At 47.6% G+C, this 27404-nt stretch overlaps 3 protein-coding genes across 3 annotated transcripts; 2 read left to right on the top strand and 1 right to left on the bottom strand.

The window, feature by feature from the left end:
* The first annotated feature begins 3639 nt into the window (after positions 1-3639).
* Positions 3640-11560, top strand: SLC16A5 (solute carrier family 16 member 5). The gene is made up of 4 exons (XM_068413521.1): positions 3640-3859; positions 7643-7786; positions 8789-9655; positions 11319-11560. Exons 1-4 carry the CDS (start codon positions 3640-3642, stop codon positions 11558-11560), a joined length of 1473 nt encoding a protein of 490 aa, XP_068269622.1.
* Positions 11561-17475: 5915 nt separating this feature from the next.
* On the top strand, positions 17476-20039 carry ARMC7 (armadillo repeat containing 7). The gene is made up of 3 exons (XM_068413386.1): positions 17476-17765; positions 17847-17990; positions 18985-20039. Exons 1-3 carry the CDS (start codon positions 17699-17701, stop codon positions 19320-19322), a joined length of 549 nt encoding a protein of 182 aa, XP_068269487.1. The 5' UTR covers positions 17476-17698; the 3' UTR covers positions 19323-20039.
* Positions 20040-20433: 394 nt separating this feature from the next.
* On the bottom strand, positions 20434-26811 carry NT5C (5', 3'-nucleotidase, cytosolic). The gene is made up of 5 exons (XM_068413456.1): positions 26592-26811; positions 21979-22079; positions 21833-21893; positions 20900-21014; positions 20434-20814 (listed from the first exon to the last, which is right to left on the bottom strand). The coding sequence occupies exons 1-5, from the start codon at positions 26772-26774 to the stop codon at positions 20672-20674; spliced, it is 603 nt and encodes a 200-aa protein (XP_068269557.1). The 5' UTR covers positions 26775-26811; the 3' UTR covers positions 20434-20671.
* Between the last annotated feature and the right edge of the window lie 593 nt (positions 26812-27404).

The following is a 27404-nucleotide window of genomic DNA, read 5'->3' as shown; positions in this document are numbered from 1 at the left end:
TTTCTGGTGCTCCAAGAGCTCAGTTTCAGCTGGGTCTGTCTGGGTTCGAGGGAAGGATCAGAGCAGGGGTTTAATTTGGGACTGAACCTGGGGCAGGAATAGCTCCCTGCCCTGAACCACTCTGCAATCCCACAGCTGAAATGTCACTTATTTTCCCTTGCTTTAAAAAAACCCCAAACCAAAGAATCCCCCCCCCCCCCACTTCCTCTGCAAGAGTCAATCTGTCAGCCTGTGCTGATTTGCTAATCTGCATCTCTGGAACAAATTCAACCAGTCTTTCTCAAAAGCAATCTGCAAGCTCTGAGGCATTTGCACTTTGGTGTCCAGGCACGTGATCTGCCCCAAAACTGCTGCTGAGGCTCCCGAGCTCGGGACTGGCTGTCAGAGCCGTGACATGCACAGAGCAGGGGACTTGCAGCCACCTCCACCGTGCCCCAGGCATCTGCCTGACCCTTACAGGCTGTGCAAGCAACTGCTGGCAAGTGACACCCCGCAGACACAAGCCCGTAGCATTGGGCCAGGCTGCAGCACTTGGCCCCACGCTTTAATCAGAGCTATATCTGGATTCTCTGCTGTCACCTTACTGGGTGACCTTGGAAAACTCAGCTGGGGTATAATATAACCTACCTGGGGGAGGACAGCAAAGTGAGCCAAGAGCTCAGGATGCAAAGGTGCTTAAAAACCACTTATAAAGGTATTTACCAGGAGAAGTGCTTGGCTTTCCTACCCCCAACAGACACTGAGTGACCCCAAAAAACAGTTTACCACCCCGCTCAATTTACAGTAAACATCTCGCAGCCTATTTTATACATCCATAAACCACACGTCCAGCATGCACCGGGGCTGCGCTGGGGCGGCAGGAGGACACGGCTGCACACTATAGCGACCTAACATACCATGAACAAAAAACGTCCTTCTCCATTCCCACCCCTGCTCCCCAGCCACAGGCATCGTCCGGGCTTCGAACGCCCCTCCAAGCCCCATCGCTGGGGACAGCAGTTCTGCCCCCCTGTCCCAGCCACGCTCCTGGCTTCGCCTCTGGACCCTGCTGCTGGGTCTCCCTCCTGAGCGGCTGTAGGGGAGAAGTGGGCTGCTCTTCTCCCCACGGAGGTACCCACCAGCCGCAAGCTCTTACTGAGGACGATGTATAGATACCATCATCATTTGCAGGCTAAATATAAACCTCTTCCTGGGAGGTGAGCTACATAAATGTCCTTGTGTTTCTCAGCATGAAGGGCTGCCTGCCCTTGCAGGGAGCAGCCAGCAACCCTGCTGGGTGCCCTCATCCCAGCAATTGCTTGTCCCTGTCACAGCTGAGGGAAACTGAGGCACGGAAGAAGCAGGGAGAATCACTGTGTGAGCACTCCTGGGCTGCTGCCATAAACAACAACTACCAGGGCTGCTCCATCACAGCTGGGGAAATCCAAGAAGGTTTGAATACTGGTGTCCTGGGGGATCACTGGAAGAAGAAGAAACATTCAGACCTGAACGAGAGAGATTAGCTCATCAGGACAGACAGTGACTGGCAGAGAGGGGCCGGAAAGGAGGACTGAAACCAGCAGCGTGCTCCCCCATGTCCCATCCAGGACGCTCACCCGTCCCCAGGCATTGCACGGGCTGGTAGAGGGAAGCACCTTTGCACCAGTTCAGCTGCTCCCAAGAAAAGCTCACTGTTTGCAGTAGGCACCCAGGTGTGGCTATTGCTGCAAACTTCAGTCCTGTTCCCAACACCATCAGCACGGGACGATCGCGTGCATGTGACAATCTGCCTGTGCGTCACAGGTGTCCCTGGTCTCTCGTGTTCACGGCTCGACACCGGAGCAGGTTGCTGAGAACATCAAGCCCATAGGAGCCCGAAAGCACGCACTAGCCCGCCACGTCTGCACCGTCCATCCTATCTAGTTACCCTGGGAAGGGTTAAACCAAGGTTTTGTGCAGCTGCTGCTGCTGTTTGGTGTCGCCAGCACTGGAACAAACCCGTTCCTTTACCTTTACACAGCGAGGAGGCAGCAAGGAGGCCATGAGCAGGCAGCGAGGAGGCCATGCGGCGCTTGGCAGCACATCTCCAGGCTCCTCACAGCGACTGCGCAGGTTGGGCTGCCCAGGGTAAAAGGTGTCCTGCAGCCGGGGGCAGAAGGTGGACGCAAGCCTTGGGGTCTGCAGCCCCACGGGAGAGCCCTCCCCAGTGAGCAGTCACACAGGGAGATGCGAGGGGAGCCGGAAATCTGCTGGACAAACTCAAGGGTTGGACCGGGCGGCTGGGGACAGAGAGGAGCTGTGCTTCTGCCTTTTTTTGCAGGTTTGCTGTTGCCGGGGAGAGGTTTCAGGCTGTCATCCAGCTAATTCACACCAGAGAGACAAGCACTTGAATTAGTTGCATTATTTGCACCCAGCTAAAGCGGACAAAGGATTAAAGTGTGCTGAGCACCACCACCGTGATTTGCATCTCAGAGCCCCTTTCCCACGGGCCCCCTCCACTCCCGGCCCCTTTTTTTTCCGCTTTTGGCTGTGAGCCAGCCGGCGTAAGAGCCCTGTTTACAGAAGTGATGCCTAGGTTGACATTGCAAAAGGCTTCATCAAAGCTTTTGGTTGCTACTGAAGCAGAAGTATCCAACTGTGGGCCAGGAGCGGAGCGGGCTGCGCACACAGGGGATGAGCCACACACGCAGCCACGCACTCGCTGCCCTTCCTTGGACCAAGTCTGGTCTCAGCCTGAGGTATGAAACTAACTTTCTGAGCGTGCTGCCACGGCAAATTTCAAATAATGAGCGCGATCAAACTATTATTCATTTTTAAAGCTGCACACAGAACTCAAACGTAGCTGTACTTTTAGGGAAAAAAACACTATTTGAGTGCTAAATAAATACTGCGCTGTGCAGTGACCTTATGGGCACTTCTTTTGAGCTCATCCAGCTGCCAAAGATTTTCTTTTTAATGTGTGTTTATTGATGTGGAGAGGATGGGGAATGCTATTGCTGTATGTTCCGTGCTGCTGGTCTCAAAGAAATCCAAACTGGGATCTCTCAGAAGAAGCTCTAACTCTAAACAGAGGTAAAGCAAAAGCCTATCTGCTATCACCGGATCCTCATTAATTAACAGCTTTAAAAATGTTTTTTCACCACTAGCACTTTGTAGGTAGGTGCAGTTTTCCTGAGAGGGTCACACCGAGCTCTCCTGCAACATGTTTCTATTTTTCTTGGCATTTGTGGGGTTCTTCCTTCTCTCCTCAGCAGAACCGAGTGACCTTAGCAATTGCCAGCAAGGGGACTCCGTGTGATGAAAGCAGGTGAAAGGGAAAATAAGGGCGGGAGCTGGGTAAGGCCGATTCATACCTCAGAGGAGGTGTGGTCCTGTTCTGTACCTGGCTGTGGTCACGGTCTTGTGAAATATAAAAGGGGAAGGCAGTTGTTTCTCAAGAAATCTGTTGCCAGGATCCTGTAGCGAGAAGGAAGGGAGGTGCTAGAAGAAATGCAGGGCAAGAAGTCTAGCGTCAGCTGCAGAAGGTGCGGGATGCCCTGGTGCCCCTGAGCCTCGGGAATACCACCAGCCCTTCTCTGTAGGTCCGTTCTCCGGCTGAGGGCCGCGTGGTGGCTGCACTACCTCCTAAGCAGGCTAGCTTAGGAGGAAGAAGAAGCCATCATGTCCCAAGGAGGAGCAGCAGCACGCAAAGCTGCTGAGCCCCAGGACAGGGGATGGGCATGGATGGTGCTGCTCGCCGCAGTGCTGCTGCAGGGGCTGACACTGGGCTTCCCTGCCTGCATCGGTGTCTTCTTCACGGACCTCCAGCACGAGTTCCAGGCCAGCAATAGCGAGACATCGTGGTTCCCGTCCATCATGGTGGCCGTGCTGCACGGAGGCGGTAAGTAACGGCTGCAGGGAATGCCCTCCACCACCTCCTGCGGATGAGGGGCCGTAACGAGGGCACTTTTAGCATTACATTAAGGCAGACGGTGGAAGGGACTGGGAGGTCTGAGCAGACTGGCTGGTCAGCAGTGCACAGCATCTCCCAGCCACTTTGATCACACAGCCCAAAGCTGAGTGTCCACAGACACCAAGCTCCCTTTTGCCACTCTATGAGACAACCAAGACCCTTGGTCAAAGAAGGTGAACCCCTTTCTCAGCCCAGCTTCTCCAGACCAGCGAGAACTTAATTCATAGCAGCTCTTTGAATAAGCTGGCAGGTAGCGCTGGAGATTGGGTGCTTTCTTGACTCATCTTCTGTCCACGAGAGCACGTCTTCTTCCATATGCCACATGACAACTGTGTCCTTCATGGCTGAAAAGATGCCAAAAGCTGAGCTCCTCCAGGCTGCTAGCTGAGGCAGAGTGTTAAAAGCAATGCCTTGGGTGGTGGCACAGAGCGCACACCTCAGCGGGCATCAGGGTGGACATGAGCATAGCTGGATTAATGCCAAATGTGGGTCAGGCAGCACCCTCCAGGTGAAGGGGGATGGAAGGATGGTTGTGCTTTGCAGATAGTGGAGTGAGTCACTGTTTTTTCCCCCAAAGAAAATGTGAGAGCTCCACAGGACAGGTCCCCAGATCCCCCACCCAGACAGATATTTCTGCATAGAAAACAAAACCCCAGCAGCTCGAGGACTTCCCAATGAGTGATCTGTGTTGCTGCTGACCCCTCCACGTGCAACTCCTGTGCTTATTTGATAAACAGGCTACCCAAACCCCACCATGCAAAAGAAGGAAAGTATCCAGTGACGCCTACGTAGCTGAGCTGCTCCCTGAGTTCATACCTGCCCCCTTCCAATACTGGTGAAAGGTGACACTATAGTACAGAGTGAAAAAAAAAAAGCAGAGCCTTGAGTCATGCAGATGTGAAGGCTGTGGCAGGTTCAGTCTCTCCCGTGCAGGACTCGGCTGACAGCCACGTGACATGGGAGAGAGAGTTTGCACCTTAGCAAAAGCAGTTGGGTCCAGAACAGCAAGGTGCAGACGGAAAGAGACCTCAGGGGAAGCACCTACAGGAGGAATTATCACTGGAGGTCAGAAGAAATAGAGCAGTGTCCTTGGGGCTTTGAAATGGGAAACTGCTGGGCATTCCCTGTGCTGCCTTCCATCCCGTGGTCCTGCTGTGGTGAGTGGGAAGGAGCCAAATGGGACCTGCTGGCTCTGGGAAATGGTCTCAGAAGCAGCTCAGTCCCAGCATGTCCAGGAAGGACAAGTCTGGCGGTATCCGCAAGGAAATACCAATTATCCTATAGTCTTTAATGAAGTAATTGTTTTGTAGGAGGCTGGAACCACAGTAAAAGGTAATATTGAGACAGCAAATGAATAGATCCAAAAATTATAAATTAAACAAGGAAAGAATAGCCTCATGTTAATTATATTCACTAACAGAGTTTGTCAGGGCATAGCCAGTGAATTGCAAGAGAGTTGTGACTTTTTCCAACCTTGGCTCTTAAACCCGTTCCAAAATTGCATTCTGCTGTCACTAGTGTCTCTTAAAGGTGATTCTCTCTTTTCTTCTCCTTTATTCTTTTGAATTCAGAGGAACTGAAGGGGAAAAAGATATATTTGTTGCAAAAAATTGGTAAACAGGAAGGGGAATGGACAGAGCAGCCCAATCTCAGAGTGGTCAGTGCAGTGAGAAGGTCCCGTGAAGGAGAGCCAACCTCAGCTCAGCAGGGCTATGGAAGGCAACAGGGGAAGGCACAGGGCAAACGATAGCTCGTAACTTAGTAAGCCAAACATACCTCATTACCCATGCTATGTTCTTCGGTAAAAGCAATTAACAATTATTTCATTATAAGAATCATTTGAGAGACCCAGGATCCTATGGTCAGCTCCGAAAGGGGAGTTCAGGCTCTTACAGGTTCCTGCTCCTAGATTTTTCATGCACACGTAACTCTCTGGACTTGATCTCATACAAATGCAGCACTTTTGCTGGTATTATTTTTGCAAAGGAAAGCTCAAAAGCCCCAGGCAAGTGAGGAATAATGTTTGAAACCTAGAAAGCAAGTTAACAGGAACAAATAATGAAAAACCCTCATGATTTTTAGAGCCAATTTCATTATTTTGGAGTGCTCAATTTATGACTTCTGGCTACTTGGGCTGGTTAAACAGCAGTACCATCCTTAATGTCTTCAGCAGAAGGAAAAATAATCCAGTCACCAGTTTGATGAACAGTTTTTCAAAGGCCAGTTGAAGTCTGAGGTGAAAATCTCCTAAGCAGATCAAAATACAGACAGCTGCACTCTTAATTTTAATAATGTTCCACTGTTCACTTGACTACGTAGATTTTATTTCAAGCGAGACATTGATTTAGGTCACATGTATGCCACAGGTTATTTTCCCTACACTGATTGACTCCTAATTCTGAAGCTTACAGTTATTTTGCATTTGCTTATATAACCTTAAATGTTCAGAAGAGGGGAAAAAAAAATGATAAAACCTGGAAAGCCTTGAGGATCCTCAAAGGAACAGGAGAAGAAACGTTACCTTCAGATCCTCTTCTGCCAGAGCATGCAGAGAGAAGCATGTTTCCCACTGCTGGTCTGAACTAATCTTTTCCTACCCCAAAATGAAGATGCTAAATGACATTAACAAACTGGTAACTTACCACAATCTCATGGAATTCACCAAAAGTCCAGGAAAATTAGAGAATTAACTGACCTTAAACGCACACACCTCCGTGCCTATTTGTTCATTGCTTTTTCTGATGAAACAACATAACCCTTACCAGTACAGCCTGCCAGCAGTGTATGTACACAACAAACCCCAGGGTTCTGCCCCTCGGAAGCAGCCGGGTCTTGCTCCCGCCTCTGCGCTGTTTGTGCCAGAGGTGTGGGAGTGGGAGCCGGGATGGTGCACGGTCTGCTCCTCGGGTTGTGTCCTCTTGGAAGTGGACACAGTTACACCTACCCGCCCCTGCCAGGTATGCCAGGACAGGCACGTGCGAAGGCCTGTGCTGACAACATCTTATTATTTTTCCCAGGGAAGATGACTTGCAGGACAGCTGCAAGACTCCACAAGCTGCAGCTTGGGTGCTACTGCTTGGAGCTTAGATTGATTCCCATGCAGACATGAATGTACCTCTCCAGCCATTTTCAAATAATCCACCTCAATGACGTCTATTTTTCTCCCGTTCTTGATCTAGTTCAGAGTCGATCTGCCTTTTCTTGCACGGAGTTTCACCTAGGTAGCAGGACACCAAGGACAATTTGGGAGATTTTTGTGGCAGAATATTTGAGAAACACAGTGAAATGAGAGTGGAAATATGCAGAAATATCACCCTGCTTAGCATCTCTTACTCGGAGGCACAGAAATCCAAGCCCTCTCCTTTTTCAAATCATTCCCAGATTTTATATCATGTGAGAACAGAATTGCACTTGAAGGTCCTTCTTCCATTCCATTTCCATGAGTTTTAACTAAAATCCATCACAGGGAAGCTTAGAAATCCTACTTGATGGCCAAAAGCCAAGCAGATCACAGGAGCCTTCCCCTCAGCTAACAAGTTTACCACGTGCTTGGGAGGATCAGGGAATACATTTTCTCTTCCTGGCTCCCCTACTACATTACACTGCTGGGACAATCCTCAGGGTCTCTAGACTAAATCGTTCGAGAGTTGCAGCAGTCCAGCAGGTACAAAATATCTCCTTTTTCCCTAACTGCTTCTCTTTTGCTTCCAGGGCCCCTCTGCAGCATCTTGGTGAAGCGATTTGGCTGCAGGTTTGCTGTGATGCTGGGAGGTCTGCTCAGTGGAGTGGGCATGGTGTCCAGCTCCTTCTGCAAGTCTATCAGCCAGCTTTACTTAACAGCTGGCCTCATCACTGGTAAGTGCCAAAGAACAGCAGGAAAACCCAGCTGCTGTGCTTGACTTGAGAGAGGGGGAAATGGTGAGAGTCCCGACTAAGTGCTCACATTTTTCCATTCATCTGTGAAATAGGATAAATGAAAAGCCCCACAGTGCAGCAGAAATCATACAGCAACTAGACTCGCCCTTCACACCCCTTTAACACACACCTCATCCAGCCAAGCTCACTGGAAAGTGCTTCTCTCTGGAAAAAGCTACAGGTCTCCAGAGGGCGAAACGGAGAGCAAAGATGTCTGTTCTTTTTAGTAGCTTCTCAGCCTTTTGTCTTTGAAGAAGGGAGGGTTTTTTCAATCTTGGAACGTAATACGTTGGGTGGGACAACATCCTTTCCAAGTTCCCTGGGCTCGTACTTCACCACTCCCAATCCGGGGAAACGTGGAGATATCTTTTTCTAACAAAAGAACGTGTTGGTTTTGAACAGAAGTAACAGATGGGAACTTTTCCTTTCCAAATATTTATCCTATGTGACTGATGTTCAACTCTTGCTTTTTTCTAACACTGAGAAATTAATTTCTTTTGGGACCAATCCTGTTGGATCTTGCAAGCTAAGCTGTGTCCACTGCATAGAAAGAAAAACAAGAAATTCCCTAAGCCCCGACGAAAGTGTCAGGAAAGCAGCACTGCTTCTTGCATGTGGTATAAAAACCAAGTTTTTAACTAACAACTCCATAACAATCATAGGAATGGAAGCGTGCCCCAGACAAATGTCAGCTTAGATCAGTATATTTAGTATATGCAAGAACACAAGGAGTTTAATTTATGCACAACATCCTTCTTCAACCCTTGTGTGGGGTTTCTGAGTATTAATCACTCGGGGTTGTGCAGCCCGGCAGGCAAGGAAATGCTTCAGTAGCAGATGAAGTCATCTGTAGGTACACTCCAGATTTGGGCTCTTTTCACCCTTTAAGACAAGGCAGAAGGATCATGTGCTGTCATTTTTCTCTTTTATTCCTACCTTTAGGTCTGGGAACATGTTTCAGCTTCCAGGCAGGAGTGACTGTGCTGGGCTACTACTTTGTACGGTGGCAAACACTGGCCAATGCCATGGCATCCACTGGCGTCTCTCTCGGTTTCACGCTGTGGCCACTGCTTTCTCAATACTTACTGGATGAGATGGGCTGGAGAAACACTTTCCTTATCTTTGGAGGAATACTATTGAACTGTTGTGTTTGTGGAGCCATCATGAGACCAGTTCAGCTTGCATCAGGGTCACCACTACAGTCACCCAAGCCTGCAGAGGAGCCAGGGGGAAGAGCAGAAGGGGCACAACTGTCCAATGGAGCATCTTCTCCCCACCCCGAGCTCCAGCAGCAAACCAGAAGGACCGCATGCTTCCAGGTGCTGCAGAAGTACCTGGCTTTTGACATCTTCTGTCAAAACAAAGGCTACCAGATTTACACTATTGGAGTGACCTGGATGATGATGGGGTTTGCATTACCCCACGTCTACCTTGTGCCTTATGCCATCCAGAACGGGGTGGAGGAACGCAGGGCAGCCCTTCTCATCTCCGTTATCGGATTTATCAACATCTTCATGCGCCCTTTGACAGGGCTGCTCTCAGGACACAGAGTCTTCGCAGGGAGACGCATCTACCTGTTCAGCCTCGCTGCGCTCCTCTGCGGGCTGAGCAATTTCATTTGTGTCATTTCGGCTGAATTCAGCGCACTCATCATCTACTGCATCATCCTCAGTATAGCCATGAGTGGCATCGGGGCACTTGTCTTCCAGGTGCTGATGGATGTAGTGGAGCTAGACAGGTTTTCAAGTGCTCTAGGGCTCTTCACCATCCTGGAGAGTATCACGCTCCTCATCGGACCCCCTCTCACAGGTGAGAGAAGTTATTAAAGTTGGGGAAAAAATCTGTTGTTTAGACACCGGTGACAAGTGTTTGGGAGCATAAAGAAGAGAAATGAGGGAGTTTCCAAACCCATGCAGGCAGGGGAGTTATGCAAAGGGAGCAATACAAAGGGGAGAGTCAGAAAGGAATGATCAGCACCTTCTCATGGCCAAAGGAGGGTCATTTCTGCAGCTGCCCAAGTGTCACTGCAGCAACAGCACTGGTGAAAAAGTTACCCACTTGGCAGGCAGCTTTGATAGGCAGGGGAGTGCGGAGAGGTTTTTTCCAATGAGTGGCAAGACACAGAGAGGAATTACTGTAGTAGGATCTTGCTGTCTATGAACCGTTCCACTGCTTTGCTAGTTTGCTTTGTTTTATCTACGAAGTCTCAAGGAATTGTGAACATCCCATTAAACAAATTAACTGTGATCAGAATTATTACCAGTCCTGCATTATTCAAGAGCCTTATAGTAAAAGCATCTGTTCACTCTTCTTTCTGAGTTCTAGAGTGTATTAATTTTTCTCTAGAGACAAGAAAGGAGCTAGTTATGACCCTCAAACCAATAAATTATTCACAGATTTCACAGTTCACTCCAAATGCCACTAAGTGACCTGTCTAAGATGCACCTGCTCCTGCAGTACAACAGCAAATTCAAAAGACTAACAAACAAGAAACGTGAACCTGAGCATGAAGCTTCAAGTCAGGGTTTAGTTCTCTTCTCCAGATAATGAACTGTGTGCCTTTCAGCAGGAAAATAATGTCTGTTCTAAGAATGGGATGATAACTTGCACCGTATTTCATGGTATTCCCTGGCATTAGTGGGTCAGTCACTTTTCTCAAAGTGCAGAAAAGGTCTTTACTTGGACATCTCTGATAGGAGTGGCAGATGGGCAAAACAAAGTACAGTAAAAGCAGCTCCATTTCTATTTGTAGTCCTAAAATCTGCTAAAGAAACATGCACTATGAAAAGAAACATCACCAATCTTTACTGAAGAATACACACAAATAAACATTATTCCAGTATTTCCATATAAATAAGCAGCCTACAGAGAAGGCATCATATATTTGACCTGAACATCGCCTTTCCATCCCTAACATTAGTGTTAAATTACTGATTTGATAGATCACGCTTCTAAATGTTTTACACTGAGAGCACTTAATGTTATGCTTGCTGTGTTGTGAATTTTCCTCTCACAGATAACACACTATTAGAGATAAGGTTTCAGTTTAGAGACCCACCCTAACATGTCAATTTTTGAGAGATTTCTCTATTTATTTGTTCTGTTTTCTGACCTGGGATGTAACAGGGTCACTCATTCCAAAATCCAGTGAGTGGCAGTGGCACAGGGGTGCTCTGCTGAGCAAACAAAACGCATCAGCAGGTTGGGGAAAAGTTACAATCTCCTTTCTTTCCTGATTTTTCTGTGTATTGAGAAATACTTTATACAGAAGCAGAAACATCACCTGAGCGGTGACTACAAAAAAAACAAACAACCCTTAGAATCTACAGAAGAGAACTTAACTCCTCTGTGAATGCTTATCTTTTGTATATGGCAGTTTGATGAATGATTTAGGTTTAACATTTATGTAAATGTCACCCAGTTGCCTTCGGTATGCATCTTCTCTTCAGCTAAGCTACGGCTTCTATTTCAGGTCTCCTGGTGGACATAACTAGTGATTTCCGCTATGTCTTCTACAACTCCAGTTTCTTCCTGATATCAGCTGCATTTTTCATGGCGCTCAGCTTCTGCGCTCTGGACAAAAAAAACAAATTGAAAGAGACTTCAAAAATACCTTTGGATAATACCCCCAGATATCAATACACTGAAATGCCAACGGAACCACAGTCTGAGAGTCAGTGCCCTGCAGCAGTTGTGCATGTCACAAGCATATGAAGAGAAAGAAAAGGCAAAAAAATTAAAAAAAAAAAAAAGAGGAACACAATTATGGGGCCTGTACAAAGCTACCCAAGGGCCAGCACTGATGGCAGATGAGGAAACAAGCATCTGCTTTCCACAACTGTCATCAACCTTCTGCCCAGCACTCCCACTCCGTGGGGCTGTGTCAGACTCCACGTGATCCAGCCCGCAGGCTGAGCCCAGAGCCCAGCGCCAGCCAAAGAGCCGAAGGACAAAGAGAACTGCGCTTTCCTAAAGCAAACCATGGGATAACAGCCATGGTAACCGGCACTGAGAGACAAAGGCTGTGTCAGTCCAATTGCTTTAAGTCGGTGCCTTTAAGAAGTCACTGGAATTTCACATACACATTTCACCTGGTAGCACTGGACCAGATGTATTAATGGCTATGCACAACGGTAGTTCTTTCACAAAGAAGTATTATTGCCTTGTCTGAACATGCAATTTTGGTGCAGACTTGTATGAAGTTTCCTGGTTGCTTCCCACGTTGGGGGTGGCAAGACAAACACTTCTCATGGGAAGTGTGTTAGTATTTTCCACATCTCTAAATATCATATGGAGGCTGCTGCATGGTTTGCAGAACTCAGACAAGTCTCTAGTAAGACAAAGTGTTTTCTCCTGTGAGGTATATACATGAGCTCTTCATGCCAAGGACATTTTTAAAGCCTCAAAGGTTCAACTCCATAGCATCAAAAAGAAAAAAAAAACAAACCTTAGAGTGCCTGCTTTGTATAACTAGTGATATCTCAAGTGCTTCTTGATATATCATAGAATAAGACTCATGGCTTGTGTAAACACACTTCTTTCCAGCATTAACTGGGACCCACTTTTCAGGGGAGGGGGCAGGGAAGGTGTTACTAGACCTGAGAATAAGTGTATGCATCCTTATATAGGGCCAAATTCAAAGCCACTGTAGTTCCCCTTGAGTAAATGAATTCAGCTCTTTAGTCTTAGACTCTCAGACTTAATCACACCAGCATTGTCGTTACAGAGGACTATGCACAAGCATAACTGACATTTCTTATAAGCACAAGCATGACTTTTACAAAGAAATCTGTGGGGAAAAGTATGCTGAGAAGAGTCAGTGTTACTGACTTCCATATCCATACAGCCTTGACTGTAAGTGGCTTTTCTTGCTGCACTCCTGGGAGTTACACTTGTAAGTACTTAGATTAGAGCTGCATCAACCTCCAGCCTCCCTCAGCATCAGGTCGAGTTGCAAACTGTTTATATTCTGTATCATTCCTGACCTGACAGAAGCCAATAGCTCACAAAGCACTGAAGATGAAGATCACTCAACACATTAGAAGCGTCAGAAAGACAGAAGCATAAAATGGGAGTGAAATGGAAGAAGTAACAGCTTTCAACTCAGCCGCAGTGCTTATCTTGAGAACTGTTATATCAAATTCCTAGCAACAAAACCACAGTTTTCACTAGAGCTGTGGGCTCCCCAGACAAAACAAACCAACCAACCAAAAAAACCCACACTGGATGAAACCACTGGCAAACTGACTCCAAGGTCTTCCAATACTATAATGGCTTCACAGCTGGCTTTTACGGTTGAAGAGATCAGCCCTTCAGAAGGGTTCCTGCTCCCACCACTCAGTAGTATCTATATTTCAGTACTGCTCTAGGATTACTGAACCAGCATACTTTGTATTTCCTGATCAAACATATACTTAAATAAGATGACTAGTGGGAGACATACGTATCTTAATCTCTCATCACACGTGTTTATTATATTGTATAATGCTTACATGGTCCAAAACTGCAAAGTAAACAGGGACTGGTGCTCCTCAGCTTACCGAAAAAATGACTGCTGTACGTTCCTAGGAAAAACGTAGGGCTTTATCCCTCTCAAAAAAAAAAAAAAACAATGAAAACGGATCAAGTCCTGAACCTCTTCTAGCTACTGCAAATAAAACAGCTAAGCAGCTGAACAGATTGCCATTTTTTCCATGTGTAATTCTTACATTTTAAATTCTGTTCACCTTTCCACATTCCCTTGCTGTTTTCTTCCAGAAACACAGCGTCACGTTGTCCTAAATCTGCTACAAATGTCCTGGGCAAAACAGGCAAGATACGGTGTAAGTTACAACCCACTGAAATTTATCACAGGAAAACAAAGGTTAGTTGAAGGAGCAACAGAATGCATCTGCTTTGTGGAGCCAACTGCTCTACCTGCAATGATTTAGCTCTAGCTGGCTCAGGAGCAACCAAATGTATAGTCTAATGCATGCTTGCAAGATACAGGGGCAGGGAAAGAAAGGTACTCACCAACTGAAGCTGACACACAGAGATCAGCTCCTCCTACACCATGGCAAAGAAATCTCAATTTTGACTTCTTATCCGGGCACAGTGGTGCAAGATAATTTAGGACAGAAAGTTAGGAGAGTGCTTTATAGAATTGCTTTTTGATACTCCCAGACTCAACATCAGGGCCACTGGGACTTATTTGCAGAGGCAGAGAGATGTTTCTGGGAAGAAAAACAATGAATTCACAAACCCGTTATTTTAACTTTTGTCAACTTGTTGACTAAAAACTTTCTAGGAGCCTTACAGAATTTAAGCTGCCTGAAAACAGGGTTGTCTCCCCTGGTTACTTTCCACAGAACCTTTAGAAGTAATCCACAACCCACAGGTTGGAAACAAACCTTGGAGAGAGGAGAGGTAACATTTTAGGCTGTGTTTCCACAGGTAAACAAGATGTCTGAGCTCCCATAATAGAGAAAACTACCCCCCCCCCCCCTTTCCTGTTCCACAGCTCTCCTACCTCTCCTTTCAGCCTGAACTCCAAGCTGCCTTGAGCTTTGTAAAGCATAATTGAAGGGACCATGCATACTGAGCATGCTACAGCATAATAAATATTCCCCCTCAGAGCTATCGTACAGGAGCAGTAATACTCAGCCCTTAAGAATCCTGAGGCCTAGAAGAAAAATAAAGCAATAAAAGTTCCTTTCATTAGTTTAAGGTCATCCCATTACGCAAGGCAACCACAGCTTAATTACCACTACTCCCTGGAGCAGTTTTTTTTAACACGTACAGACAGTAAAATAACCCTGGCTTTAATTATGGACAAACACTAACACCTCAGCGAGGTCACAAACCTGTGAGAACCAGTAAGAAAAAACTGACCAGAAATAAATGTCCCTCGCTCCCCTAGTCCCCTCTTACCCTTCCCGCTCCCTTTATCTTTTAAGGTATCATTAACCTTGCAAGGTAAGCATTTTTACAACAAGCACCTTTCCTTACTGCAATGAAACATTCACCAGGAAGTTCACACTGAAATATTGCAAGATCGTGATCTTTAAAAGCCTTAGTCACTCTGCCAACGTAATTCTTGGAAAAGTTTAATAAAAAAAAACAAAGAAGGGTCACAGTAAACTTACACGTTCTAAAAGACCTCAGAAGTGCAAAATCACTTAAACGAAGAGCTCGGTGTGCTGTCTGCAGACCTGGCTAGTAACTGGAAGAAAAGAAGCAGAACTACTAGAGACAAAAAGTCACTGAATTATAAACTTTGGTGTGCTACCAGTGTCACTAGACTGGCTCCTGGAGCTGTGAATACCCCAGCTATACCAGCCCATTCTGTGCTAACTATTCTGGCAAACAGCAAGCACTTGGAGCATTCAGACTATTCAACAATATAGCCAATATCAGGTGAGTAACAGCCTGAGTAAGAGGGTTACGTACTGCAGCCAACTCTGCCTACTGCCAAGGGATCTTTCTAGATGATCAGGACAAACTCCCTGCTGTAAGTCAGCACAAAGACAAGCAGCACACAGCTGGTAACAAAGCAGGTCACATAAGAGGTACTAGCACGGTCTGCAACTCCTGCAGAAAATCTCTGAGGACTACAAACCCAGGGGATGTTATCAAAGCCTCCTCCAGGAGGCAGCTCCAACATAGCAAATTAAACGGAAAAGGTTTCTCCTGTCTCTTAATCAGCCTTGATTAAACTCAGTGCAAGACAAAGGCTAGGAGCACAGCTCGGGTTCCCAGGAAGACAAGTCCAGGTGTTCCTCTCCTCCTGGTTACTTCTTGTCATGCATTGAATAGTGTGACCTGGAGATGCATCACCTGAAACTCAGCCAGCACAGACACCAGCCTTTTCTAAACACTGCTCTGTGAAACCACTCCAGGGGAAAAAGTTTTGCATTTCTGTGCATGCAAAATTATACTGACCACAGATCTAGTACTGACAAACAGAAGTAATTTTTCCTCTCTAAATAGTTTTTCACCCCTTATTAGTCAATCCCAGCATCCTTAATCACTTCTCTTTGTATTGACTAGTTCCTCTGCCTTTGCTTTCTCTTGTCCTGCTTTCTCACATTAGTCATTCACTGTGTAATGACAGATGTGGCTTTAAAGTGTGTCAACGCTTACCACTTACAAAGGCATACCTTAAAAGAGATTTGTTAATACAGTTGCAAAGCATTCTAATATAATGAGTCTGTAGCACCTTTGCAGATCTTTTAATATATATACACATATGTATACACATACACACATACATACAGACTTTAGCTCTTAATTATGATAAGAGTTGAAGTTGCTGGCACAGGCCTAGCTTAAACTTTTATACCAGGTAGAAATAAATACCTTCGCTTTTACATTCTCTGTCTTCCCACACCATTGCAACGTTAAAAGATTTAGTGTTAACTGCATTCAGTGTAGCTTCTTTGCTCATCCTTCTATTTAATGTGGTCATGGGCAGATATTTTACTACACCCAGCTGTGTGGTAGGAGAGATTACCAGCCCAACATGCTCTTCACTGATGCCATGTATTTGGTGGATCAGTCCATGTTCAATTTGCTTTATATGAAAATGAACTGCAGTTGAGATAATACAAAAGACAATATCTGCTCACAGCCTGTTTCCTACCTTATCTACAGAACCTCCATGCATTTAATTGCTTCAATAAAAGCAACACAGATTTCTGCAGAGTCCACATCCCCCCAGTTTATGATATTTATGTACCTTTACCTTATATATTTACATGAACCAAAATTGAATCCACTTGCCATGCTTATAATCACAGTGGTTCCATTGGAACTGTGCTAGTTCAGAATCGTGTAATTTCTCTGCTTTGTGCTTAGACCAGGGCATTGTACAACCAGGGTGGAATTACCTGCCACTGTTTTAATTCACTCCTTCTTGGCATCACTTCATTTTTTTCCCCAGGTCATTTATCTTACCATGCATGTATGGTGCCCTCTTTTTACCTTTTCCCTCAGCTTCTAATCCTTTTGTCTTTTTAGAAAAGGCAAAAGATCTCATCACTTTACCATCTGCGTGTCCCACGTTTTACCACTGTGAACACCCACCACCCGGAGAGACGCCGAGGCCCAGCGAGCAGCTCGGTCCAGAACTGGTCCACCACTGCGCCGAGCCCCTCGGCCGGGACGCTGGTCAGCACAGCTGCGGCCTGGGCAGCGGCTCGGGGTTTATCCACCGCTACAGCCAGCGCTGGAGAACCTGGGGGGCCAGCGGCCTGGAAACTGAGCAGGAAAAAATAGATACATGTGAAAATTTGTTGAAAAAATAACTAGAGTGGGGAAAGGTTAGTGCTTTTCCAGAGCAAAGTGTTTAAATATCAAAGTTTTGCCATACACCAGAACACAGGGTGGGACACCACAACGCGTGTCGTTTATTTGCAGCCATCGGTAACGGGGGACACGGTGCGTGGGGAAGGGAACCCCCCCGCAAGGCGCTCGCCTGCCGCCCCACCCGGGGCACCGCGCTCGGCAGCCGGCTGCCTCTACGTCTGTAACCGCCTCACAGCCCCCGGCCCCCGGCCCCGCACCACGCCGGGAGCCGCCGCTAGAGGAGGAAAAGGAGGAGGAGGAGCCGCCACCGCCTCCCGCCCGAGGAGACCGGGGCTCCGCCACGCCCACAAGATGGCGGCCGCCGGGCCCTGCCCGCCCGGCCTTGCGCGCCCCGAGGCCGCCGGCCCCTCTCCGCCCCGCGGCCGTGGGGCAGCCCCACTGTGAGGGGGCACCGCCATACCGCGGGGTTCCCGGGGGAAGGGAGAGCCGAGCCGAGCGCGGGGTGTCTCACAGGCACCGGGGGGTTAGTCGCTGAGCTCGGGGCATCGCGTCGCTGCTGGCCCCGGGATGGAGCTGGGGCGGCTGGAGTACCTGCAGGCCCTCGTCACCGAGTTCCAGGCGACAGACAGCGCAGGTAACCCCCGCGCACCGCTGCTCGCTCGTACTCTTCACGTTGAGCCTGTTTCCTCACGCACCTGATGCTTCTCTGTCGCAGAGGCCAAGGAGCAGGTGCTGGCCAACCTGGCCAACTTCGCCTACGATCCCAGAAACTACGAGGACCTCCGGCAGCTTCAGGTGCTGGATCTGTTCCTCGATACACTCACTGAAGACAGCGAGACCCTGGTGGAGTTTGCAATTGGTAAGGACTGAACCTCAGCACCCCGGTAAGGGGCTGAGAGGCCAGGGGACACCAGGCCTGATGCTTCGGTTTGGTGGTTAATCATCTCCCCGACAGGCAGATCGCAGTTGTGCTGCAAGAACAGCCCCGTGCGGTGCTGATAAAGCTTTGCTGAGCTGATAAGGCATCGTTCAGTGGAGAACGAGGGGAATGGGCTGAGAGGTAGGAGGCAGGTATCTCCCCTTCATCCTAATATAGCTGCTGTGCTTAAAAAAGACGCTTTCTGGAAAGGATTTTTTTTTAAAGACTGTAAGTAAACCCTAGATGAATGACTTTAACAAAATCTCTCCTATAGAGAAGCAGTCATTAATACATAAATTGTTGCCCTGCATAATGTACAGGTCCAACGTTATCATTCTACTATTGACAACCAGTCTTCTAGAATACGTACTTGAAATCTTTTAATAAGGCCTCTGAGGAACTGCCTTATAATGATTCGTCGTGGTCTGAACATAAGTTAAGGGGCCAGATCCCAATTGTGAGTGATTCCATGAGATGACAATAAATATATTTGATTTTTGAGGTTCATGGCTGAGCTACAGCAGGGCATGGCTGCATCTTAAAAGCTTCAAGTACAAACATTCTGTGCCCCTTGGCTAGTAGTTATTTCTGTTCTCTGGTTTTCTAAAACACCTGCAATAAACTGCTGGCTTGTGGCCTCCATTAGGGTTAACTGATACTGGAATTCTTCATTCTGTGAAAGATGTTATGTCCAGCAGTACAGTGCCCTCTAATGACATACAGGAGGCGGAAAATCTCTGGAAAGAATCACAAAAACGTTGCCCAGGAAGCCATTAAGAGTTTTCCATCCAAATCACACAGAAAATCTGGATACTTATTTCTGTATTAGAAAAAAGGGATCAGCAGTGAATTTGAATCTTGGTATGAAAAAGATGAGGGTGTGGAGGGAAGAGTTTGTCGTGCATGTGTCGGGCATTTTCTTTTGCTGTTTCAGGCGGCCTCTGTAACCTGTGCCTGGATAAAACTAACAAAGACTACATCTTGGAGGCAAATGGGGTAGAGCCCATCATCAACTGCCTCTCCAGCTCCAACGAGGAGACGGTCATGTCGGCAGTCACAACGCTGATGTACCTGACAACGCCACGGTCGCGCCAGCAGACCACGGCTCTCCCGGTGGTGGAGTGCATGCTTCGCTTCGCGCTCTCAGCCAGCAGACGGCTAAGCAACCTGGCAACCGTCTTCCTGGAGGATTACTGCACGCCGCTGCAAGTGGAAGAGGCCAGGAATCTAAGCAAACACACAGCGGTGGGGATTCCTCTCCCCAAGGACTGAAGCTGTCAGAGCAGCATGGAGCTGTTCAGAGGGAGACCTCTCTCGGTTTTTCCCAGGCCTCCACTTTCTTGCTCAGCAGGTCAAGAGTGTGTCAAGAACAACATTAAAGAGGGAAATTGGTCATACCAGCACTGGATTTTAGTTATTAAAGAGGACGGTACAGCACTACCGTGTCAGTCAGGCCAAGCATGCACCTAAAACTGCAAGTAAATATTTAAAATAAAACAGACCATGGCTGTCGGAGAGCAGGTTGCCAGGTGCAGCCCAGCACCCACCTTACACAAATAACTCTTCCCAGCAATTAGGGGTTTTTCTGCTTGGGTTATTGGGCAGCTTATATCCCCTCCAGTTCCTGGCTGGTTTTGCTGCAGCTCTCTTCAGTGTCAACTCAAATGACATTGAAATGTCACATAAACTTTCTTCCTCCTGCAGAAGAAAGGCGGCGTTTCCCTGCCCTGGCAGTTTGTAATCTTACTGTGTCCCTTTGGTACTAAACGTGCCATCCTATCATCTTGGCATAGGCACCCAGCTAGTAAATCACTACACAGGGCAGGTTGTAGCTGTCCTATAAATCAGGAAGTGGAAAGTTGGTTTTCTTTCATTACCACTGGTGAGAAAGGTGAAGATTAAAAAAAGGGCTCATGGCACTCTGTCTCATAAGAACAGCTGTCTTGTAAAACGTCTCTTAATAAAACATTAACTTAAATGCTGTGTAAACAGTTTGGTGTAAGCTCATAAATATTTCTCTACTGCACTTGCAGCCCAGCCTTCACCCACTCTTACTCATGCACACGGGCCAGAAATTGAAGCCAGCTTGGTCTCCTTTCATTATCAGCCAATCGTACAAAAGGCAACCCAAAAGCCAGGGTGGCTAAATACATAAAATTTAAAAGGGTTTGGCACCTGAGCACAGTGCTCCCTGACAGACACCCACGCTCTGTCTGCTCAAGTTTCAGAGCTTTACTTCCTCTTTTTTTTTTCCCCTCTGCCCTCACTCAACCCAAACCAAACAGGAACGAGGTTAAAAGCACATGCACGCAAGAAAAAAAATGCCCAACAAACAACACACAACTGCTTGTATTTTACAGTTTCTCTCCACCAACAGCAAACATCCAAAACGACTCTACAGAGATTAACTAACCAAATGCAGAGCAATCTTCCAGAAACCTGGAGAGGAGTCTGCTCTGCAGCGTGTCTAACAGGGGCAGCTCGTTTCTCATTATATCTGACCCCTGTAGTGCCCCTGCCCAGTAACGGTGCTCGCTGTCTCCTGCAAATGGGATTCCTTGCAGGCGGCTGAGCTGGTTGTTGCCCTGGCAGTGGGAAGAGCAAAGCATCCCCTTTCTGCGTTACTGCCTGCGCTTGCTTTCCAAGATCGCCCTCCAATCATCCGCCCAGGAGAGGAGCCGCCTGCGCGGTGCCTGCAGCTGGACGTGTCTGTTGTGGCAGCAGGTAAACAGGACGTGCTCCCAGCTCGGGGTCAGCTCTGCACCTGGGGAGGGCGAGGGAGGAAAGCTGGAGTCAGCTGGGGGTTTTCTTCCCCAGCTAACAGCAAGCAATGCAGATGCTTTTCAAACCTTCGATGGTATCCTTGTCATCAAACAGCAAGTCAGCAGATACAACAGTCTTGTCTCGGGTTAGAATAATCCGTTCCACAAACTCAGGTCCCAGATGTTTTTCTACCCACTTATACTGCAAAGGCAAGACATAAAAAGAAAATTCTGCCGTACTTCCATTTTGCACATTGCTCGAGTCAGATCAGCCCTAGTACAGCCATCTTTTCCCCCATAAACCTACGTCCGTGTCTGCGAATCCCCGCCACAGAGGCTGGCTACGGCCCAGGACCCTGATTTAACCTGTACTTTTAACGGCCTTCAGTCAGCACCACATTTGCCGTGCCTAATCGTTGTCGAGTTTGCGAGCAGCGCTGGCTGCCTGCCCAGAGCACGTGGATTGTGCCTGTCTAAATCATTCCAGTGATTAAGGTCCCCCCGCTCTATTCTTGTGCCAAACAGGGCTAATTCCAACCCTACAGCCTCCTCTTAACTCAGCATTGGCCTCTTTCAGGAGAGCTGGATGTTTCAGGCTCCAGATTTAGACAGAATAAGGTTTTGTGGGTTGAGGAGCCTCCAGTGTGGAATCCCCTGGGAGCGTCCCATCCCTTTGGACCATGCTGACAGCCAGGCTTGCCTTACCCGGCCCTGCTGCAACAGCTCCTTTGCTATCGCCTGCTGACACAGCTGGAGCAGCAGTGTCACACGCCAGCTCCAACAGCACAGGGCTCACATGCCCCGCAAGAAGGCTGGCATCACGTGGCACTCCGGGATTCCTCGTCCTGCACTGTTAATCCATGTCTAGGCAGCTGCCCCTCAGACAGAGGGATCGCAGGGAAGCCTGGCAGCATGTGCCAGCTACTGTCTTTATAAACGAGTGACTCTGACTTGGGTGGTATGAAATAGCAAGGCCTTGCAAAAGCAGCATTAAAACCAGTAAAATAAATTCTCTCCCACCTTTTCCACGATGCAGTGCTCGTATTTCCGGAGAGGACTTGTGCAAATGAAGACTTCGGTGCTGAAAAGAAAACACCCTTCATTAGCAGTCAGGGGAAAGTGCGTAAGATAATAGAAAAGGGCTGCAGAGTGCAAAGGGTCCTTACTCCTGCATATGGACCATCTCCCGCATAGCTTCAAGGGCTCCTGGAACTGGATCCAACTCTAGAAAGAAGCCAGGCGATTCATAGACGCTGGCTACCTTAGCCTGCAAGAGACAGGAGGACCATTAGCAATGCCCATGCTTTTATCCGAGCTCTGCGCACAATGGTTGTCCAGTTACCCTGTGTGTAACAGCTGTCAAAGGGCCAGAGAGTGAGGTGATGCTTCATACCAAGAGTGGATTATAAAGTTTCTCACCTTTAGGGTTCCGGGAAAAATCCAGCTCAGGCACACAAGAATGACAAGTTACTCTCTGGTGGCTTGTTTGGAGTGACGAGGCAGAGCTGGTCCTGACCTGGCTTTGTTTCTACAAGCTGCTCACTGAGTAGCACCACAAACACAGCACTGATCTACAGCTCGACTTGCTGCTGTCCGATAGAGGCAGAGCTGACGCCTCACCCCTCCCCAGCAGGTCTCTCTCTACTCTTGTGAAAAATCAAAGGAACAAGTTTGAGGCTTCTGCTCCTCTGTCATGTTTGACTGAAATTTGCTCCTGGCTCAGGAATTTACCAGGGATGAGTGGGCGGACACATGTATTATCTAGTAGTGACCATGCTGATCACCATCCTCAGCGGAGGGGCCAGGTCAGCACACCCACACATTTGGGGTTAATCCTTTCAGACCAGAACAACTCAGCAAGAGGGAAGCAAGAGGACGGGAGAGCGAGGAAAGCTACGTTTCTTTGCTGCTTTCTATGATTTTCAATCACACAATAAAATAACAGTTGTTAAAGGAGCAGATCTTGACTTCAGTGTGGACAGCTGCTCCTCCATGGTAACGTGTCGGTGCAAAGCCTACTCAAGAGTGTGAGACTGCAGCAGGAAATTCAGATGTGGATCCCTGTGCTGCCCCGAGAACCTTTGGCTTTGTGACTGACCTGTGTACTCTGCGAGCCCCAGCTGGGCTGGGTTTGGTGGTGGTACCGGTGGGTCCCACCTACCGCTTTTCCCTCGTCTGGTGCAGAGCACACAAGCCTAGCAGTGGACTGAGCAGTGCGATGAAGGGGACCACAGCTTCATCCCTTTTCTCAGTGTTAAACCCATCTTTGATACATGCATGTGGGATGCAAAATGAATCAGACAAGTCATTGATGACAAACAGGTGGGAAAGGAGGTTCTCGCTAAAGTTACAATCATTTTTATGTGAGTGTAAGTAGGAAAGAAACAAAATTACTGGAGCAGCAATGTTTTCCCAGGCTAAAGTGGCCAAAAATGGTGCAAAAAGGTAAAAAGAATTTAATATGATACCATACAGTGGCATCTTTAATCTCTAAAAGGAAAAGTAGTGTTTCCAGGGCAATTCCTGTGCCTCTAGGTAGGACTGTCCTAGATTTACTGATAAGACATTCTCCTTTTACTATTAGGAAGTTCACTGGTTTGAATCCAGCTCTGGTTAGTTAATTTTAAAAATTGCTCCCTGGTGACTTTCAGTGGCCTGTGTTACATCAGAGCATTTCAGCACAGGTCACAGCAGACGGCTCCTCTTATCACACAACGCATCATGACAAAGGACCTGCAGCAGCAGCGTCCCAGCAGCGTTAAGGGCTGAGTCCACTTCTAGGCCTACGTTTCATTCTCGGAGAGGTTAAGCTTCCAATATCTCTTCTACCCTAAGACACATGAATCTTACCTTCCCTGGGGTCATACAGTGACCCATGCCACCAAATAATGTGGAAAACTTAGCTCTTGGTAAGTATTCTTCGAAGGCAGGCTGGCAGCCTTTGCTTAAAAATTGTGCAAGATTGTTTTATAGTCCAGCTGATGATCTCCTTGCTCTGTACCACCAGTGGAACATCAACATAAAAAGCATTTTAATTAAGCAGCAATGAGGAGTCAGCATTAAGCAAGTTTCCCAGATCACGGTGCTCACTCAGCTGTCATCATTTACAAATACTCCTAAATCAACAGCCAGAAATTTGGAAGCGCTTCCTGATTTCACATGCAAATCAGAAGAGGTTAAGGCATCTAGGTGAAGGCATGGCCATCAGATCTGCCCAGACCTCTGTTTCCACACAAAGCTTCACTGATGCCAGCAACAATTCCCTGGAGCTCTTCCCAAGGAGACTGAATTACAGAATCAGGGCTTGCGTCTGAAAGCTCTTTTATCCTACACCAAGACATCAGAAACAGGCAAGTTTCCACGTCGCAAAAAAGTCTGGCTTTGCTGGAAAAAGAAATTTGATTTGATGACTCTTAGAACCAAAAAGCCATTTGTCAAAAAAAAAAAAAAAAAGTTATTAGAAAAAAGAAAGCAAACCAATTTTCTTTCCTCATTCTCCTCCCATTGTTGCTGAACGTTTGCTTTTAACTTCCAGTAGCAAGGTAACAACTTAGATTCACAACCGGCGGAATTACATCTATCCCTAAGCTTTCTCATTTGCAATACTTGAAATAATTCTAGAAATTCTTGCCACTGCTGGAGATGTTGAATCCTTTTTTGAAGCTGTCTGGGGCCAGGTAACACATCCTAAACGCCTGGGAGATAAATCCCCATCAACAAAATTGCTACACACACAGGGGACCAGATAATCAAGTATAGTAAAGAAAGTCTTGAGCAAAATACTTTGTAAATGCAATGGATTTATAATGTGAAATTAATGATCAACTTAAGATCGAAAAAGAAAGAAAAAGCAAAGTAACGGTTCAAGTTTCAAGAAGCTGCTGAGCACTAACAAAGCATCAACACTTAGTAAGAGGGCAATGGGTAAATCATCATCACAGTACTTCCCACACCCCGTCGTAACAGACTCTTTGTGGACAGACACAGCAGCCACCTGCCCCAGAGAGCTCGGTGTCAGCCTCAGCCCCCTCCTTCCAACAGCTGACAAACTGCAGGTGGGGTCTCCCTGCATGGACCCCCCTGCACTGCCAGCACACGACGGACAAGCCGCTCTCGGTGTCTGGGCTGTTGGTTCCTATCAAAGCTTTTCCTGCAGCTGGGGGTAAAGGGAGACCTTCTCCTGCGGGGATTCTCCTGCACCACACACGCCCTGTACCTCCACGGCAGAACTAACAAGGTCTGTTCTAACCAGCTGTGGTATTTACATAAAACCTGAAGGAGCTTCAGATCTTTTTATTGTTCTGCCAAATGTACCTAAACCAGCCCAGAGGTGACTGAAGGAGACAGACACACAACACAACCACATTCCCCTCATTTCCTGAGGCAGGCAAGCTAATAACGAACAGTAAGATAAGAGCTTTCTGCCACTGCTGATCTGCGTGGGATTCAAACCAGTTGTCTGGTTATTCCACTGACACACCTAAGGTCTGGGAAGGGACAGGATGAGCATGAACCAAATTAGGGAATGGGAATGCCAGAAATAGAACAGAACTCAACCTTCAGGACAGAGCAGATCGCCGACCTTCCGAATCAGAACAAAAAGCCATGACCTCTTAAATAACTTGCAAATTTTTTGTCCCAGTATACCTAAACAGGATTCACTTAAGTAATACTCACTTAAGCAATAGCTCATGTTTGTTTATATAAAATGATAAACAAATCATGCCTACTCCCCAGATTTACAAGTTACTAGTAGTTCCAGGAAGTTTCGAGCATCAATAGTCATCGATTAGAGCTCAGCCAGTTTGGAGCCTGTGGAAATGCTGCCCAGACCCAGCACTCCCTTCCGTCACACTGGTGCAGGAGCCTGTACCTCGCTATGGAACAGAAGGGAAATGGACGTGAGTTGTCATTTCTCAGCAGTAAAAAAACCTACAGGCTCAGTACAGGATCTGAAAATTAGCAATGAACTACTCAGGGCAAGTGTACAGCACAGCCTGGTTAAGCATCCATTCTGTTTTCTTACAAAACCCCCAACTGTCTTGTGGTAGCCACAAGGAAGCATGAAGTCTAGATTCACAGTATTTTTAATTTTGCCTTGCAAATGTCTCCAATATTCATTCAGTCGTTAGCAAACATTAAAAATAACAATTTACACGGATGTAGGGTGTACCACAAGATTTTTACATAGGGTTCCAGATCACTTACCTCCCATGCACTTGCTTGTCAGAGCATGCAGAGAGAATGACATAGATACAGGGCTTTATTAGCTGCACAAAACCCATATGTAGTATTTATATTTCTTGTCCTGCTATGGAGCTACATTAACACTTGCAGAGTGCTCAGCGAGCTTTAGGCAGGTTACCACCACTACTGGCTGCACAGCAAGAGCAGTTCACAAGTAGGTAAAGAAGCAGCTGAAGATGGTTCAGCGAATAGTTTCATCCAGTTATTTTTATGATAGATTCACTCATTGCCAATTCCCGCACACACGCCTCTTTGTAAAAGGCTGGCACTCCTCCTGGAAGAAATCACTAATTATTACTATACAAGTTAAGGCTGCTAACATGAAACAACCCTTTGTAGCACCCTCTTAAAAAAAAAAACCACCAGCCCTCCCCTCTGCTTTGTGTATGGGTAGGAAGAGATTTCCTTCGCTCACAGCAGGGTGCAAGGCGAGAGAGGAAGGAGAGAGCTTTTTAACCAAGGAGCACCCTCCCCATTGTCCAGCCAGGCCGCAGCAAACCCTCCTCTGCACCGGCCGGGCCCCCGCGCTCACCCCCAGGTCCTCCCGCAGGCCGCGGTACTGCTCCCGCACCGAGAAGCCCCTCCGCGCCGCCAGCTCCACGCGCGGCTCCCCGGGGAAGCGGGCGCAGAAGCCCCGCAGCACCGCGCCCTCGAAGTCGGCCAGGACGCCGTCCATGTCCACCAGCACCCGCAGCGGGCCCGCTGCGCTGCCCATGCTGCCCGCGCCCGGCGGCCCTCCACGGCCTCTTCAATACACGCAAGAGCTGGGCGGACCTCGAGGTATGAATATGCATGAGCAGCTTAATACATGCACCTTTGCAGTGAGCGGTGGCTGCCGTGCCTCAATATGGCAGAGAAGGGCAGATGAAAGGCAGCTTCGCTTGGCCAAGGTCTCAGCAACTGTAAAGGAGCGTTAACAAGTTCACTGGTTGCGGGGCTTGCAAAGGAAATGTAATTCGATTATTTTCCTCCTCCTAGGCCCAGCAGACAGGTAGGCACGATTTACATGCCATACTGCGTATCCGCTATAAGGAACACCACACCCCCAGCTGAAGGAGAGGAAGGGCATGTTAGAGCAAATCCAGTTTTATAGGTTAAGCACCTAAGGCTAGGGCTTCCCCAAAACTTATCTGGAAAGCCAGGGTATTTTTAGGCACTGGTTCTTCCAGGAGGAAGGGGGAAAGGCACATCTCCCCAGCAGACACGCTAGTTCTGTACAAACCCACTGCGCTTTGGCTTATGGTGCAGCAGATCCCCTCCAGGACAGCAGAGAACTTCAGGGTTTGGTCTCCCCTCCCCACCCTCCCTTGTTAGGGTCTAATTGTTTTGTTTGTTTGTGAGGAGA

The sequence above is a fragment of the Nyctibius grandis genome, chromosome 15, assembly GCF_013368605.1.
Source record: "Nyctibius grandis isolate bNycGra1 chromosome 15, bNycGra1.pri, whole genome shotgun sequence".
Classification (NCBI taxonomy): domain Eukaryota; kingdom Metazoa; phylum Chordata; class Aves; order Nyctibiiformes; family Nyctibiidae; genus Nyctibius; species Nyctibius grandis.
The sequence above is the reverse complement of the archived record's forward strand: the minus strand, read 5'-3'. Positions and strand labels throughout refer to the sequence as shown.

What these genes read in the sequence shown, in the direction of transcription:
- SLC16A5 (XM_068413521.1), top strand. Translation starts at nt 3,640, where the DNA reads ATGTCCCAAGGAGGAGCAGCAGCACGCAAAGCTGCTGAGCCCCAGGAC. An exon ending in GGCCGTGCTGCACGGAGGCG is followed by an intron (nt 3,860 to 7,642) that starts GTAAGTAACGGC and finishes TTTTGCTTCCAG; the next exon opens with GGCCCCTCTGCAGCATCTTG. An exon ending in CATCGGACCCCCTCTCACAG is followed by an intron (nt 9,656 to 11,318) that starts GTGAGAGAAGTT and finishes CTTCTATTTCAG; the next exon opens with GTCTCCTGGTGGACATAACT.
- ARMC7 (XM_068413386.1), top strand. Translation starts at nt 17,699, where the DNA reads ATGGAGCTGGGGCGGCTGGAGTACCTGCAGGCCCTCGTCACCGAGTTC. An exon ending in CCAGGCGACAGACAGCGCAG is followed by an intron (nt 17,766 to 17,846) that starts GTAACCCCCGCG and finishes TCTCTGTCGCAG; the next exon opens with AGGCCAAGGAGCAGGTGCTG. An exon ending in CCTGGTGGAGTTTGCAATTG is followed by an intron (nt 17,991 to 18,984) that starts GTAAGGACTGAA and finishes TTGCTGTTTCAG; the next exon opens with GCGGCCTCTGTAACCTGTGC.
- NT5C (XM_068413456.1), bottom strand. Translation starts at nt 26,774, where the DNA reads ATGGGCAGCGCAGCGGGCCCGCTGCGGGTGCTGGTGGACATGGACGGC. An exon ending in GCCTGCGGGAGGACCTGGGG is followed by an intron (nt 22,080 to 26,591) that starts GTGAGCGCGGGG and finishes TGTCTCTTGCAG; the next exon opens with GCTAAGGTAGCCAGCGTCTA. An exon ending in TGACAAGGATACCATCGAAG is followed by an intron (nt 20,815 to 20,899) that starts GTTTGAAAAGCA and finishes CGCCCTCCCCAG; the next exon opens with GTGCAGAGCTGACCCCGAGC.